The sequence below is a fragment of the Physeter macrocephalus genome, chromosome 2 (genome assembly GCF_002837175.3).
Source record: "Physeter macrocephalus isolate SW-GA chromosome 2, ASM283717v5, whole genome shotgun sequence".
Lineage (NCBI taxonomy): Eukaryota > Metazoa > Chordata > Mammalia > Artiodactyla > Physeteridae > Physeter > Physeter macrocephalus.
The window spans coordinates 117,127,910-117,145,634 of record NC_041215.1 but is presented as its reverse complement, the minus strand read 5'-3'; the positions used below and the strand labels follow the sequence as shown (position 1 = coordinate 117,145,634).

The 17,725-nt window shown below is 37.5% G+C and overlaps 1 protein-coding gene across 3 annotated transcripts in view; it reads left to right on the top strand.

The window, feature by feature from the left end:
• BARD1 (BRCA1 associated RING domain 1) overlaps positions 1–17,725 on the top strand; it is a 77,452-nt gene that overhangs the window by 24,124 nt on the left and 35,603 nt on the right. For 2 of the 3 annotated variants that reach the window (XM_007114978.4, XM_055089908.1), the window contains 3 exons: positions 3,968–4,929; positions 14,111–14,191; positions 15,895–16,067. In XM_007114978.4, coding sequence (XP_007115040.1) covers positions 3,968–4,929; positions 14,111–14,191; positions 15,895–16,067 — 1,216 coding nt within the window. Of the gene's footprint in view, positions 1–3,802; positions 3,872–3,967; positions 4,930–14,110; positions 14,192–15,894; positions 16,068–17,725 lie in introns of those variants that run through there. The other variant, XM_055089915.1, reaches the window with a different exon arrangement.

Below are 17,725 nucleotides of genomic sequence, written 5' to 3'. Positions count from 1 at the left end.
CTTCCTTGGTCTCTCTGCAAGGCAAATATACTGGTTGTCTTTTAGTTACTGAAATATATCATACGCCCTCTTGCTACTGGGCTTTAAGCATTTTATCATCTCTCCCCTGCCTATTTCTTTAGTTAATTAGTAGCCTTTTAGGTTCTGTATTTTACCATTTCTACTGCTACAGTGCTTGTCAGAGCCACTGTGGTCTTTCTAGTGGATGATAGCTATGTAATTGGTCACTGTGTCCATTCTTTTCTTCTAAAGTTCCTTCTCAATAGCAGCCAGAGTGATCATTCTAAAGCATAAAACATTATTCTCCCTGAATTGAGTCTGAATGAGATCCAGCTTGCTTTAGCTGGATTCTGTGATCCCATTAATTTCATTCATTTAGCAGGAGGTATTAATTGAACATCTACTATGTGTTAGACATTGAGTAGACACTGGGGAATGGCAGGGTAGAGATACAAACTTCTGCCTTCCTAGAGCTTATATTCTGATAGGACGAGACAGACAAGACACAAAAAGAGATGTAAAATAAGTAGGAGGTGAGAATTTGTAAATTTAAATAGAGTGTCAGGGATGATCTCACAAAAAATGTGACATTTGAGCAGTGACCTGTAGTTGGTGAGAGAGTGAGCCATGCAGATATTTGGGGAAGAGGTCTCCAGGCAAAAGGTCAGCAAATGTGAAGGCTTTGAGGCAGAAGCATACTTTGTGTGTTTGAGGAAGAACGGGGAGGCCCAGTGGCTGGAATGGTGAGGAAGGAAAGAACAGGAGGTGAGATCAGGAAGGAAATGGAGGGTCTGGTTATTTCTGGCCTTTTAGACTAAAATTGTGGCTTTTATTAAGAGTCAGATTGACAGTCTTTGGTGGGTTTTAGTGACAGAATCTGACCAGTTATAAAAGGACCACTGACTGCTGTGTTGAGAATCGACTTAGAGCGGAGGAAGCAAAGACATGTCAGGGAGAGGACAAAGGAGGGTGGGGCAGTAATCTAGTGAGACAGTATGGTACCATGGTGGTAAGAGTGGAGGTGCAAAAAGTAGTCAGATTTTGGATGTAGTTTTCAGGTAGAACTGGTAGAACTTGCAATTTGCATATAGGATGTGAGAGAGAGAACAGAGACAAGTTTGACTCTTAAGGGTTTTGTCCTAAGGCAGCCGGACTGGTGGATGTGCCGTTTACTGAGATGGGAAAATTGTAGGAGGAGCAAGTTTGGGAGGATGTGGACCAGGAGCCCAGTTTTGGTCATGCTTGGTGTGAGATACTTACTAGGAGCAGACATGCAGGTAGAGTTGTTAAGTAGGCAGTTGAATGGTGGAGCCTGGAGTCCAGGGGAGAGGTCTGGGCTGCACTTATACATTTGGAGTTGCCAGTGTATACATAAATAGCTGCGTGTATGTTATATATATATATATATATATGTATGATTATTAAGGGAGAGACTGCAGATAAAGTCCTGATCCCTGCCACTTCAGAAGTTAGTGGAATGAGGAGTACCAGCAAAAAAACCCGAGACTGAGCTTTTTATAGAATGCTTCTGCTTACCTGCCTTACTTCATTTCCCTCCATTTTCTGCTCCTTCTCCAAGTCTAGCCACAATAGCATGCTATCCACTGAATATGCTAAACTTGTTCCCATCTTAGGACCTTGGCACTTACTCTTTCTTCTGCCTGGGAAACACTTTCCTAGATCCTTAAGTGGCTGCTTCCCTCTTGTCATTTAGGTCTCAACTTAAAAGTGAGCTCCTCAGAGAGGCCTTTCTTCATGACCTTAGCTGAAGCAGCAAGGTGTTTGTGCAAAAGAGTGCTCACTCACAAAATGTCACACCTTGTCTACTTAGGGACAATGATTATTTTCTTTTTTAAAATTCTACTGAATCTTTGTGTTTTAATTCCTGATTATAAATACGTATTTTTTTAAAAACACTTTCTTATATAGTATATAATACATACATCGTAAGTGTATAACTTGATGAATTTTCACAAACTGAACTTACCCAGAAGAATAAACAGTACTCTAGAAGCCCCTCTCATTGCCTGTTTCCAGTCACTGCCTCCTTTCCCCATAGGGATGATCATTGTTCTGACTTAACACGTTAGATTAGTTACGGCTGTTTCTATGTACTCTTTTATATCTGGCCTTTTTTGTTCAAGAGTATGTTTGAGTATATAGTTATAGTTCATTCACTCTTGTTAGTTTTTTGTTTATATAGCTCAAGGTTATATTAGATGGTACCTGAAGGGTTGTGACTATTATCTTTAATTCCCTAGATTCATTTTGTCTGAAGTAAGTTGAAATCAGGTAGTGTAGTCCTTTCAACTTTGTTCTTCTTCAGTGCTGTGTTGGCCATCCAGATCTTTTGCTTTTCCACATTATAGTTACTTTGCTCTTCCAGGTAAATTTTAGGATTAGCTTGTCTATTATTTTTTTAAAAAACATACTGGAATTTTCTTGGGATTATGTTACAGTCTGTAAATCTGTCTGGGAGAATTGACATCTTAACAATAATGAGTATTCCAGTTCATGAACACGGTATGTCTTTCCAATTGTATAGGATTTCTTTCATAAATATTGTTACTTTTCAGCAAGCAGAGCTTGTACATATTTTGTTAACTTGTACTTAAGTATTTTTTTGGTACTATTATAAACAGTACCAGATTTTAAAAAAATTTCAGTTTACATGTTCATTGTTATTATACAGAAATACAGTTGCAGTTGAACTTGGTACATTGACCTTGTATTCTGTGACCTTGTTACAGTCACCTGTTTTACTAATTTTTTTTAAAAGATTCTCTGGGATATTCTATATAGTCAGTCAAGTCAGCTGTGAATAGATAGAGTTTTATATCTTCCTTTACAATCTGTGTGCCTTTTATTATCTTTTTCTTACTTTGGTGTGCTATCCAGGACTTTCAGTATGACGTTGAATAGGGATGGTGAGAGCAGACATCTTCACCTTGTTCTTTTTTTTTTTTTTTTTTTTTTTTTTTTAATGAAAGCTTCTTTATTTATTTATTTTTGGCTGTGTTGGGTCTTCGTTTCTGTGCGAGGGCTTTCTCTAGTTGCGGCGAGCGGGGGCCACTCTTCATCGCAGTGCGCAGGCCTCTCACTATCGTGGCCTCTCTTGTTGCGGAGCACAAGCTCCAGACGCTCAGACTCAGTAGTTGTGGCTCACGGGCCTAGTTGCTCCGCGGCATGTGGGATCTTCCCAGACCAGGGCTCGAACCCGCGTCCCCCGCGTTGGCAGGCAGATTCTCAACCACTGCGCCACCAGGGAAGCCCTTCACCTTCTTGATGACAGGAACAAGATAATAGGAAGAAAACAGTAGTTCCAGTCTTTCTTCATTAAGGATGGTACTAGCGGTGTGTAGTTTTGTAGATGTCCTTTATCAGGTTGAAGAAGTTTCCTTTTATCCCTAATGCTGAACCTTTTTAAAAATAATGAATGGATGTTGGATTTTGTCAGATTTTTTTTTTCTATATCTGTTGAGAAAAGTCACATGGTTTTCTTTTAGTTTGTTGATACAGTGAATTATATTGATAGATTTTCAAAAGTCTTTTTTAAAAATTAAGCATCAGTTAATAAGTCTTAATTTTTTTTTGACTACTGCTTATTAAATCTCATACCTGTCTATCAGTCTGTTTATTTATTTAGTATAACTTTTCTCCATGGCTCTTATCACTACCATACAGCAGACTGTATGTTCTACTTATTTATTTGTATATTTTGTCTTTCCCATGTTTCGTTCCCTGCTGTATCTCCAGCCACTAGAACATTGTCTGAAATAAAGTAGGATTCTGTAAATATTTGTTGAATGAGGATATCTTCTTTCAAGGAGTTCAAAATCTAGGAGGGAAGGAAGAAGTACACAAATAAAAGGTGATACACCTTAGGAGAACTATCAACAAAATTCTTTGGGAGCTCAAGATGGGAGAGGTTGTCGTGTAACAGATTTCTTTTCCTTTTTCCTATCAGATTTGAAAGAAGAAACATCTAGGAAAAGTTTATTTAGTGATGCAGAATATAAGAAGAATTCAATAAAAATGTGGTTTAGTCCTCGAAGTAAGAAGGTCAGGTATGTTGTGAGTAAAGTTTCAGTGCAAACTCAGCCTCCTGTGATAAACAGTGAAAATGCTCAGCAGGCTTCCATGTACGAATTTGTCTCTACAAGCCCTCCAGTGGATGTTTCTGAGAGGTCTAAGAAGGCTTCCACAAAATCTGGAAAAAAACAGAAAAAGAAAACTTTGACTGAAATCAACCAAAAATGGAATTTAGAGGCAGAAAAAGAAGATGGTAAACTTGACTCCAAAGAGGAATTTGAGGAAAAGCTAGTATCCTTCTGTAGCCAGCCATCTGTTATTGCTAGTCCGCAGATAAATGGTAAAATAGACTTACTAGCAAGTGGCTCCGTAACAGAATCTGAATGTTTTAGAAGCTTAACTGAAGTCTCTTTGCCATTGGCTGAGCAAATAGAGTCTCCAGAAATTGAGAGCAGGAATGAAGTAGTGATTCCTGAGAAGACTCTCTGTGAAAACGATCTTACATCTAAGAAATCCTTGCCATCAGGTCATAATGGGAAACGTGGGCGTAGCAACAGACTTTCCAGTCCTGTTTCTAAGAGATGTAGAAGCAGCAGGCCGAGCACCGGTGGAAATTCTATTAAGCAAACAGTGCTCTCAAAAAACATGCCATTGCCTGGATGTTCTTCACCACCTTCAAAGAAACTTAAAGTTGGTGACACATTGAGGAGGAAAAGCAGTAATATATTAGATGAATCCATTAGCCTTTCACCAGGTACACCCCCTTCTACACTGAATAGTCCAAGTTACAGACGAATGATGTGTAGTCCCTCAGCAATGAAGCTATCGCCCAGTAGTCTTATGGCTATGAAAAGAAATCATCGAGGAGAGACTTTGCTCCATATTGCTTCAATTAAGGTAGGATGCTTACTCGAAAATACAACTTCAGAATGAGACCCAGTATAAAACAGTTTCTTTGGAGTTTGTGGAAAATGATATAAGATTACTAGACTAATTAACCTAACCAGATGTGATACTTCCTGTGAACCAGAGAAGCAAAAATTCATAAGGACTGTATCCCTACCTCAGAGCAGTGGCCCCTGGTCCTGAGGAGCGTGATCTTGCAGGAGAAAACCAATATTTCCGTATTTCAGCTTCAGCTTTGCCAAGTGCTTTCATTTTTGTCTATTCCATAATGGTTTTTTTCAGTTTTCACCATTTTGTTTACCCATTCTTCTCATGCTTTATGGATATAGACAGACAATTGCCAAGTTACTGCTGGCAACACATCTTTATTACCTAAGTTCAGAGCTCAGGGGCAGTGTGAGAGGGGATGAGCTTCTGTATTGTTGACACTCCTAGTGGGTACTGCCGGGATCTGGGAGGTTGCAAGACGTGGTCTGTACATTTCTGCAATGACCTGAAAATTTGGTTGTCAGAAATGGCTCCTGTGGTTCACCACAAAGGGGCTTCTCTGGGGCCCACAGTCAGCCCATTCCTTTTACTAGCCTATTCACTGAGTTACCTTTATTGCCTCTACACCTGGGGTGTGGCAGTGTTTGTTTTTTGGAACCTGGCTATTTTGCTGAGCATGTGTGGTGTATGTACTTGCAGTGGTTAATCTTTGAAATTGACGCAAGTGCTGCACGTAGAGGGGAGCAGTTAGCATCACAGCTTTGTAGACTTTGGTCTGTGAATTCATGCAAGTGTTATGAAAATACGATATGGGAGAGATTAGTACTAAATTAGCATAGCTTTTATGATCTTTCAGTAAATTTACTGGGAAACCCTTGGGTCCTTTGCATGGATAGGGAACTTTGGGAGGTCTGGAAAGAGCCCCTTGAGACCCTGAACATGAAGCTGGTGAGCAACATGAAATGTCTGGGAAGAACATGGAGTAGGCATTGAGTCCAGGGATTCCTGTATTTTTCTGTGGAGAAAGGGAAAAGCACAAAAGTGAGTTTCTTCCAACGCTTTTTTTTTTCTTGCTTTATCTTCCAATAAATGATGAATGTAGGATCTCTACGCCTGATGCCAGTAAGGGGAGAACCTGCAACATGACTACTTTCTAGGCATTTCATATCCTTTGAACAAATTGAATTTTTGGAGTTGGCGCTGGTTACGTTTTAGTCTGATTTTTGCAAAGCAAGATTTTAAAGAGCAGACTATATTTTTTGTCCTCTTTGTTTTATTTATATATATGTGTTTGTGTGTGTATTATATAATATATAAGGTATAATAATCCTAACATTATAATGTTATTAATGCTTCATAGATATAAGTAGCTAGCATAATAATTAATATTTCTTGTTCATTTTTCTGGCTAATACATACATGTAGACTGCTTTAGTTTCTACATTTTGCTTACTGGGAATTATTTTCAGACCAGCAGTTAAGCATCTGCTTTCATTGGTAGAGAATTTTTCACTCAGTCGTAAGAATCATTTATCTTTATTAGTGAGGATCTCTAGGACATAGCGTCTAGGCCATGGTTTGGCAAATCTTTCTTAAAGGGGCAATTAGAGTAAATATTTTCGGCTTTGTAGGAATATAGTCTTAACTATTCAACTCTGTTTTAGTGCAAAAGTAGTCATAGATAATATGTAAACCAATAAAACTTTACACATGAAATTAGGTGTCGGGCCTACAGGCCGTAGTTTATCTGTGCTTGGCGTAGGCTGTGGAAAAAAGCCCAGTGGAATCTTAAGACAGGAAAAAATGGTGGCATGATGCCATCTTGGTGAATTTTCTCCATTGATATGTTCAAGATTGCTTCAGTACAAGTTTTGTCAGATTGTCATTTTACTTAGCAATTGTCTTGCCAGAATTAGAATTACTCATTTTGATTCTCTTGAACTTATCAAATACTATACTGTCATTCATTGGCAGATTCTGATATAGTACATTTAAGAAAAGTTAATTGATTTCTATTGTTTTTTAAAATGCCTTTTTAACAATAATGTTCTCTTTTACAAATTTATTATAAGTTGAATGCATGTCCCCATCTCAGCTTGATTTTAATAATCAAACAAATACTTGAAGAAAAATCAAAGGATTTATTAGTATATTTATCCTTTTATCAATCGTATTCATTTCATTTTCTATCCTAATTTTTTTGTTTGCAACCGAGAATGAATAATCTGTACATACGTGAAAACCAAATGCTGCAATCCTGCTGTCTTGTTTATGCTTTGTATCCACCTACTTCAAAAACGGATTTGAGGTGGCTCTAGAGTTAAAGCTACAGTCGGCCTTTGAACAAGGCAGGGGTCAGGAGGGCTGACCTCCATATAGTCGAAATCTTCGTATAACTTTTTTTTTTTTTTTTTTTGCGGTACACGGGCCTCTCACTGTTGTGGCCTCTCCCGTTGCGGAGCACAGGCTCCGGACGCGCAGGCTCAGTGGCCATGGCTCACGGGCCCAGCCGCTCCGCGGCATGTGGGATCTTCCCGGACCGGGGCACAAACCCGTGTCCCCTGCATCGGCAGGCGGACTCTCAACCACTGCACCACCAGGGAAGCCCCTTCGTATAACTTTTGAATCTTAAAAAAGTTAACTACTAATAGCCTACTGTTGACTGGAAGCATTATTGATAAAACAAAGTCGATTAACACATATTTTGTATATTATGTATTATATACTGTATTCTTACAGTAAAGAAAGCTAGAGAAAAATGTTATTAAGAAAATTATAAGGAAGAGAAAATACATTTATGGTACTCTACTGCATTTAGATAGCATAAGTTGACGTCATCTGTTTATAAGATGAATCATCTGTCAGTACATGCATCAATGTTGTCTTATATGATACAAAACACTGTAGTTGGTATAAGTATTACTAACACTAGCCATCAAAAATGAAAAGATATTGTGAAAAAGAAATTCATACTTATTTACAGGTATAATGATTCATGCATTGATAAGCAGCAATATGATTGCGTTATGGTAGACTAGTGTAATTGATAGAGTTGCATCACTGTAGCCTAGCTATACACTATAAATGAATCATACAATTTTATGGCCTAAGTAGTACAGTCATATTCATATTACAGTATTGGAAACATCGTTACGTTTTTTTAAAAACCACTTACCTGTGATGATAGGCTAATGGGCAGTTTCTCCAATTACAAGAGAGAGGCATGCTGTACAGAGAGGCATCTTGTATGGTAATGTAATTCTTTGAGAGCAAAGTTATAAAACAGTAAGAAGGCTAACACATTATTAATTTTATATTAAATATCACCTTATGTCTATGTAAGGATAAACTATTATCTACATATATTTTATGCATTCATGACACACCTAACTTTTCTTAATTTTTTTGATAGTTCTGTGCTACCTGGATTGTCTGCAAGTTTTTTCAAATTGTCGCAAATCTTCCAAAAACTTTCCAATATATTTATTGAAAAAAATGTGTGTATTAGCAGACCCGCACAGTTCAAATCTGTGTTGTTCAAGGGTCAGCTGTACTATAACATGGAACGAGGAGCAGGGAAAAGGAAAGAGTTACTGCAGCTGAGTCCTGAATACAGACCTGATGACTTTGCAGGTAGCCAGAACAAATGAGGTTTTTTGCTGTCAAAGATAGATTTTGTTGTTGTTATTGTAGTTGTTATTTTCCCCTGAAACACCTTACGGACATGCAATGTCCACATTTTCCATGTTTCCCCCAGATCCTAAGTGTGCACTGTTGCACTGTGCATGCCTGGTGGATGCGCTGAGGGCAGAGAACCCCACAGTAGTTTCACTCTTCTGTTGGGCTAGTTAACTTCCCTTGCTACAGTGATGGCTTTATAGAATGATCTTTGAACTTGGTCACATCATTAATAAAATTCTTTAATATCTTGCCCCAGACCTACCTCTGGGCATCTTTGTTGGCCATAGCTATCACCCTAGTGGAAGCTACCTGTATTTTCTTGTCCTAACCACTTGAAATAGTTTCCTATTGCTGTCATAACAAATTTCCACAAATTTAGTGAGTTAAAACAAGGCAAATTTATTTTCTTACAGTTTTGTAGGCCAGAAGTCTGGTATGAGTCTCACCACACTAAAATCAGTTCGTTGGCTATGCTACTTTCTGGAGACACTAGGAGAGAACCTGTTTCCTTGCTTACTTGGGTTGTTGGCAGGAACTGTGTACTTCCTTCTGGTTGTAAGACTGAGATCCTGTTTTCTTGCTGGCCTATAGCTGAGGGCCCTTCTCAGGTTCTAGAGACTGTCACGTTCCTTGGTGTGTGGACCTCTTCCTCTGTATTCAGAGCGGGCAGCAGCAGGTGGAGTCCTGCATTCCATCCTTCTGCCCCGCCAGGAAGAGTTCACTGCTTTTAAGGACTCACATGATTAGATGGGAACCACTCGGACAGTGCAGGATAATCATGCCCATCTCCAGGTCTGTGCACTTAATCACGTTGCAGAGTTCCTTTTGTTGTGTAAGGTAACATAGTCACACGTCCCTGGGGATTAGAACGTGGACATTGTTGGTGCCAGTGTGGGTGTTGTCAGTTTTCATCCACATCACTGAACTACCTTCTCTGCTTTTCCCCTGTACTTAGTGCACTCAGTTCTCTGTATAACAGCCAAAGTCATCTGACCAAAGCCATAACTTGTCTCTTCTGTGCTGCCCTACCAATAACTTCCCGGCTCACTTAAAATAAAATCCACAGTCCTCCTCGTGGCCTCTACAGACCTCTGCTCAGATGCCACCTCTTCAGAGAGACTTTTCTGAACTTACATAAAATAGCAGTCTCCGCCATATGCTTAGCTTGTTTTGTTTTTCTTCCTATTCTTATGTCTTGACATCATTATTATAGATCTCTGTTTCCTGTCTTTCTCTTTAGAATGAGAGCAAGAGTTGTTTGTTCAGTGTGCTGTCTTCAGTGTCTAGAACATTGCCTGGTATGTAATAGATTGATATTTGTTAAATAATTGAGTGATTTTCCCACGTAGCCATGATCTGAGCCCTCTTCTTCTGACACTGAACTTTAATGCTACCAATACTTGGCACATGTTCTTTTTTCTGCCTCTTATATCGTTTCCTCTGCATCTTTCCCTTTTCCCTCATGATCCTTTGTATATAACATTCAAAATCTAGCTTATAGCCTGCCTTCTGAATCAGTCTTTTGCAGAATTCCCAGAGTTGGTTTTTCCTCTATGGTGACATTGTTTTGTTTGCATTTGTATGTTTTTAGCTTTCTGTTTATTATATGACTCCTCAATTTGACTTTGTGGTTATGTGGAGTTTATTCCCCATTTAAAATGTAATTTCAAAATGTGAGTAATAACTTCATGCTTCAAAAATAAGAATAAAAGTATTTACAGTGGAAAGCCTCACTCCCATTTCTGTCCTCAGCCACCCTCTTGCTGACAAGCCCTTTCTTACTTTCTTGTGTATCTTTTGTGAATTTCTTTACACAAATATAAGTAAATGCTTTCCATATTAGTACACACTTTCTGTACATTCTATTGTAGCATAGCGTTCCGTGAATTTTTATTATTTTACTGGTCCCTTACTGATGGATTCCTGTGTTTCCATTGTTTTGCTTTTATAAACTCTGCTGCAGCGAGCAATCTTTGTTTCATATGTGAGCAGGTATATCCTTAGGATAGGTTCTTAGAAGTGGGACTTTTGGGTTAATGTAAAGCATCTGTTAACCTTATTTATCTTGAAACGCTCCGTACTTGGCAGTAGAAGGCTCTTATTAAATATCCAGACTGCCTAAATATTCAGGCTGCCTGAATGTAGACAGTTACTGTATCATCAGCAGGTAATGTTTATGTTCTCAGATTTCAGATCCTTTTCGCCTCAGGATCATGGGCTTATAGGCCAGCCAACTAGTTTTTGGACATTCAGTGCCATTTGCATGCATACCTTAGACAGGATTATTCTTGAATTCTTTATTTATACATTTATTTTCTTACACTATGGAATTTCAAGCAGAATATTTATTAATACTGTGTCTGGGATGTTGTGAGTATCCTTATTCAACCAGAGCAAAAGTTGAGATTCACTGTGCTCTCTTCATGCCCCCCATGTTTGTACTTGAATATCTATGTCACCTATGGCTAAAGTGATTTTGAGAACATTATGTTATAAATATAAACAAGAGATTTTATGAGGAAGCGTTATGCCTGCTAGAAACTAAGATAAACACTCATTGTTTATTCTTCTGATTTAATAAGAGAAATCTTAGTATGTGACATTTCATTATACAGAGGAAAAATTTGATTTGTTTTTCTGTTTTTTCACCTTTGCTTGAGAATTTGTTGATGCTGGAATAAACCTCCCCAAAGTTCTCTAGCACAGATTCTTCAAATGGAAATGATTACTCAAAATTCATGCCATAGCAGTGAATGTATTAGAAATAGAAGAATGGCTTGAAGTTGACATGCCATGATGTATTTAAGGTGCAGACATAATAGATAATATTTTGAAGGCAACTTACAAGGGATGGTATGCCTAACATAACAAAGGTGGTGAGGATTTCTTAGGTAGAGAGAAAATCCCTTGTGAGGCATCTCCTTTAGGGTTTGACTTTGTAACCATTCATTATACCTTAAGGCAGTCATGTTATATTGTGTGTAAAATCATGTTATTACTTATCTTCCATACTGGCTTTCTCAGACAATAACAAAGGACTCAAAAGCAAACTGGCATCTGTGATATTTTCAAGATTTCAATTTCTAGAGCACCTCTTGGAGTCAGTCTCCATTTTTCCCTTTGTCACCCACCATCTTGGTAATACCAGTAACTTACTGTCACGATGGCTAGGTTGTCCGAGTCATCTGTGAAATTATTTTATTCAGTAAATAACTAAGACACCCAGAAAATGTTTAATAAACTTTAGAGCTCCGTTCCAGATGACTAAACTTTTTTTTTTTTTTTTTTAACAGCACCTAGTTGCTAAAAGGAGAAATTTTACGTACCTGGTTAGTTCATTTATGTGGAAAAGCTTAACCATTTGGGCAAGTCATCATTATTGTACTTAATTGTAATGTCCTGTACTATTTTTATAAAAATATTTATTCTTAATAGTATTTTAGAAGAGCTAACCTTTATAAGGAAAAAGAGTTTTATGTGTGTGTGTGTGTGTATTTGTTTTTGGAAAGTTAACTTATACTACTGCCATATGCATGTATGAAGAATATTTCCTTTGAATGAAAGGTTAGCAATAAGAAAATTCAATGCGACACTCATGTTCCCTTATTTTCAGCCTTTAAGGTTTTATTTGAAAACACCAAGTCTGTTTAAAATTTTTTACAAGCCTTGGTAAATACTTTTGTCTTAGATGATTTTTTTCCCCCCCTGTGATGTTAAGAGAATCTCAGTTATTCTTTTAAGTTGTGAGAAGCCTAAAAGTGAGTGCTTATTACTCAGAAAATATTCTGTTTGAGAAGAAAGTAATTTAAAGAAATCAGAAGCAGAAGTTAATTTGTTTCCTGGAAACTTTATATTGGTTCAAGCTTACGCAGTTACTGTGGACCCTATCTAATTATCATAATTTTATTTATGTGCATGACATTAAATTTACATAAAGTAGAAGGAGAAAATATGACAAACTTTTAAATACTAGGGAGGAAAAAGCAGATCGGGTATAAAAAGCAAGCAATTTGCAAATCAGCTGTACATTTCAGCGAAGTATAGGGGTAAAATGTTAACAGAAGACACCTTTGATAATATGAAGAGGTGACATGAAAGAAAAATACCACTGGCTAGCAACCTGAAAAGAGATTCTGCTTTTAGCTTCTAAATTGTCACTAATTGTCTCTGTGACTCTTCCATGGGACTCTTCCATTCCACAGTTGTGTTTATATTATTTTACAGGCTTCTTTAGGTTAATATGTTTTTGTGATTGCCATGTAGAATTAGACTGAGGACATTTTTGAGAAGGTTTACATGTATTTTTTTGTGGATACTTTCATTTTGAAGGTCAGGAATGTGTGTGGTTCTGGCAGTTCATCTGCCCCAATATTCATGGGATCGTTTAAAAAAAAACCAAATTTGTATCTTGACAGATTTTCCTGAGCTTATTGGAACTGACTTGAATATAGTGCAAAAGTTGCTAAGTGTATGTTAACTTGTGCTAGAGGTGTAGAATTTGTACCTCTAAGGAACTATGGGAAATATTTTTTTTATTGGAAGTGGGGCAGTTGATTTGAAACATATAGAATACTTGTTTTTTTACGCCCATTTAGTATTTAAGGTCATTTTGCTAATTTAGGATCTTAAAAATATATGTTGTATGCAGGTTTTTTTTTTTTTTTTAGAAAACTGAGTAAGCTACCATCTTAAGATTTGCTGTATTTGCGAGGTAGTCCGAAACAATCCAATAAAAGCAAATGTTACTGTATTTAGGGGACTTAGTGACTTCTATATTTTCAAACCAATAGAGAAAAACTCATTTCAGAAGAGTGCTGGCGCTGGGAGTGGTAGGAGGGAGGAGATGTCCTTCTCCCTAAAGAAGCTCTTCTCAAAACACAACATTGGCATGTATGACTTTTGTCATATGTAACTTTTATTTATTCAGCCTTTTTCAGAGTAAGCTGTCAGTTATTTTGGAGAAAATAAGCTTTGCTTTTGCCTAAAAAATATCTTTGAGCAAATAAGGTGAATATACACTAAATTAATATCTCGAGGATAAGTGGATTAACTGCCAATAAGACAACAGTTTTTGACTTTCTAACATTGGTTTCACTGAGCAGCCCTCTTGGCTTTAATTTTGTTTTAAACAGAAATCAGAAACCATTTTCATGTGTGCTCAGAGAGGATGTTTTTCACAAACGAAATGGTGACTTTAAAAACTTCATTTTGATGAGGTGATCTTTGGCTAGTGTCCTTGGTATTTTGAAATGAATTTTGATACAGGTTGTTAATAGCAGAGATTTTGTACTCTGTATTCAGTGATGGACCACATGGCTTTGATGAGTTGGCACCTCAGAACAATCCATGCATACATAGCTTACTATTTATTGACTCACGAGCAATAGGCATAGAAGAGAAATATTTAAATTTTATCTTGAAGAAGGTAAAATCTTAAATCTTAATTTTTTTTTCTGTCCTTGATGATTTTTAATTTCTTTCTACCTTTTCATTTTTCTACTAGGGCGACATTCCTTCTGTTGAATACCTCTTACAAAATGGAAGTGACCCAAATGTTAAAGACCATGCTGGATGGACACCATTGGTAGTTTTCTAGTTGTTTTTTTTTTATTATCATTCTGTTTATGTTTTATAGTTATTATAGTTTATAGTTATGTAGTCATCTATATATCATCCTCTACCACATATACAATCTCTTTTTAATCTGGAGAACTTATATTTTCAACAAATAAGTAAATGATTATAGTTTATCTAGCTTTTCTGTTGTGACAGGCGAAAAATTGGCTACCTTTTGACTCACTACATTTAGATTTAAGAATCCATTTACACCATATTGCTGAATTTAACTCATTTATGGAGAGGTAGCTGCTACAGCTGACATCAGGCTCCATTCTTCAGCATTGCATGTCATTGGAACCAAATTTCTTGGAACAAAGAGAGGTCAGAGGAACTGGGTGTAGCAATGTATCACAAGGCAGTGATTCTTATCGGGGATCTGCCTTAGTCTCACTTACACCCTATCCAGGGTATGACACACAGAGGCAGGAGAAATCTTTGCTCATGTTAAACATTTTTTAAAGTCTTTGCTTATTATTACTAAAAAAAAAGTGTGAAGGATAGTCTGGAAAACGAATGGTACAAATACACGGGAACAAGTGCTATATCGGCTAATTACATTAGGACAGTAGCATGTGGCTTGAATGCAGCCATAGAAGTGTTAAGAGATGAGGTGGATGCCCTTATTCTGTGAACTGTAAATTCACAGAAATTGAGAGAGTCTCATTAGAACAGGTGCAAATAAGGTTTTAAAGTTGTATATAATGACTTCTTGCCAATTTTTTAAGCTGGGAGTGTTTAGTCTGGATCAGAGTCACTTTGTTGTTTGGACTCCACAGGCTGGCTAACCTTTTCAAAGAATGGTTAATTTTTCTTTTAAGCCACTAAGGCAAACTGTAGTAACTGTAGTAGAAGTTGGTGAATGATTTAGAGGACCTGATGCCTTATTTGGATCCCTTTCTCCTAGAAATAGACCTACAGACATTTAATGTGGTGTATCGCCTATTAAGATTTCAATGTATATACTTAAAAAGTATGGCATGCCAGAGGTTTATTAGAATAATACAACATAGTGGCATTGTTAGCAGATCCTTAAACATAAGGAAAGATGTGCATGTAAAGCATCTTTGAACGTTCATTCAGTAAGCTCTTTTTGAGTGCCTACTCTGTTTTTTCTGTTATCATTGGCACCAGCCATACAGTATCTGTAGCTTCAGCAGTTGGAGAGGCTTTTCTTATAAATACTCATTCTAGGATATTCACTTTGTTGGGCGCTTATGTATACATGCAGGTGCACTGCTTAGCTTATGGCTAAGCCCCTGATTTGGTGAGTTCTATTCAGCCTTGGAGGATTTCAGATTTTATGCATGATCTGGTTGTTAAATATTTTCTATGTGTTTTTTTTTTCTTGTTTCAAATTTCTTACTGTAGAACAATTTAGAACCCATAATTGGCCCAAAGCTATATTTTCTTCCAAATTAAGAGAGTTTGACCCAAGGCTCAAATGAAAAAAATCTTTTTCCATGAATTGCATAAATCTTGATCGCCATGCATCTTACCATAAAGACTATTAATAGTGGCTTTTACTCTGTCAACAACTTATGGTTTAGTATGAGTATTTAGGTAAGAACCAATTTACTGATTGAGGTTCACATTTATTTTTCTAAAGTGCGGTTTTGTTATGATACTGTTCATTGCTCTTCCTCATCACTCTTCTTTTTCTTTAATTAGCACGAAGCCTGCAATCACGGGCACCTGAAGGTGGTGGAATTGCTGCTCCAGCACAAGGCGTTGGTGAACACCACTGGGTATCAGAACGACTCACCTCTTCACGACGCAGCCAAGAATGGGCACGTGGATATAGTCAAGCTGTTACTCTCCTATGGAGCCTCCAGGAACGCGGTGTAAGTAGTTCAACTTAAAGACTGTTTTTTTCGCTGACTTATTCTTGAATCAAGGTCTGTGATGAAACAGAGACTTTACTACCCAAGTTGATGGCTCTGTTTTCTTTCACAACTAAATTTAGATGTGGCCATTATATTCTGGATTTAAAATCAGCATTCATGCCCTTTTCCTTTATGATACTTACATATTTGAGGGAGATTTGCTCTTTTAATTCAGAAACAGTTGTCAAGTTAACTTTGGAAGCTTTGACTTTCTGGAAAAATTCACTTAGTTTTTATATTATATAAAGTGATTCATACTTATTAATAAGGCAAAAATTAGAAGCATATAACTACTTTGTATGCTTCCCAACTATGGAGCCTCCAGGAACGCGGTGTAAGTAGTTCAACTTAAAGACTGTTTTTTTTCGCTGACTTATTCTTTTTTTTTTTTTTTTTTGTGGTATGCGGGCCTCTCTCTGCTGCGGCCCCTCCCGCCGCGGAGCACAGGCTCCGGACGCGCAGGCCCAGCGGCCATGGCCCACGGGCCCAGCCGCAGCGCGGCACGTGGGATCCTCCCAGACCGGGGCGCGAACCCGGCTCCCCTGCATCGGCAGGCGGACGCGCAACCACTGCGCCACCAGGGAAGCCCCGCTGACTTATTCTTGAATCAAGGTCTGTGATGAAACAGAGACTTTACTACCCAAGTTGATGGCTCTGTTTTCTTTCACAACTAAATTTAGATGTGGCCATTATATTCTGGATTTAAAATCAGCATTCATGCCCTTTTCCTCTATGATACTTACATATTTGAGGGAGATTTGCTCTTTTAGTTCAGAAACAGTTGTCAAGTTAACTTTGGAAGCTTTGACTTTCTGGAAAAATTCACTTAGTTTTTATATTATATAAAGTGATTCATACTTATTAATAAGGCAAAAATTAGAAGCATATAACTACTTTGTATGCTTCCCAATACTTTAGAATTGTTTTAAATATTCTATTCCTTTTCTCCTTTTTTTTTTTTGCATATTTAGTGTAACCACAGTTAAAATATGTAAGAATTCAGATGTTAGGCAAGTGCAGTCAAGTTATTTCTTAGATTTTTTTACATCATTCAAATGAGCTCTGGGTAAATTGTTTTGCAGTGTTAGGACAGAGAGACACATTAGTGAATGCTGGCGGCTGCATTTCATATTTAGTGTAACCACAGTTAAAATATGTAAGAATTCAGATGTTAGGCAAGTGCAGTCAAGTTATTTCTTAGATTTTTTTACATCATTCAAATGAGCTCTGGGTAAATTGTTTTGCAGTGTTAGGGCAGAGAGACACATTAGTGAATGCTGGCGGCTGCATTTTAAAATTGCTGTTGTCAAGAGTGTCACACGCAAATGCTGTATGTGGATCTTATATCTTTAACTTGGTTCATGTCTCCCTATATATTATTTTACTCTTTTCAGTTAATGAGGTAGTTGAAATGAAAATGCAAGAATTGCCTCTCTGTGCCAGCATTACTTCTACAGGTTTGGAAGGAGCACACAAAAGTCAGGACTTAACGCTGGTTACAGAGGCAAATAACGATTACAAAATGCAGAGCTTCTAGGTTGTAATTTTTTTTTTGGTTTTTTGTTTTGTTTTGTTTTTTGTTTTTGCGGTACGCGGGCCTCTCACTGTTGTGGCCT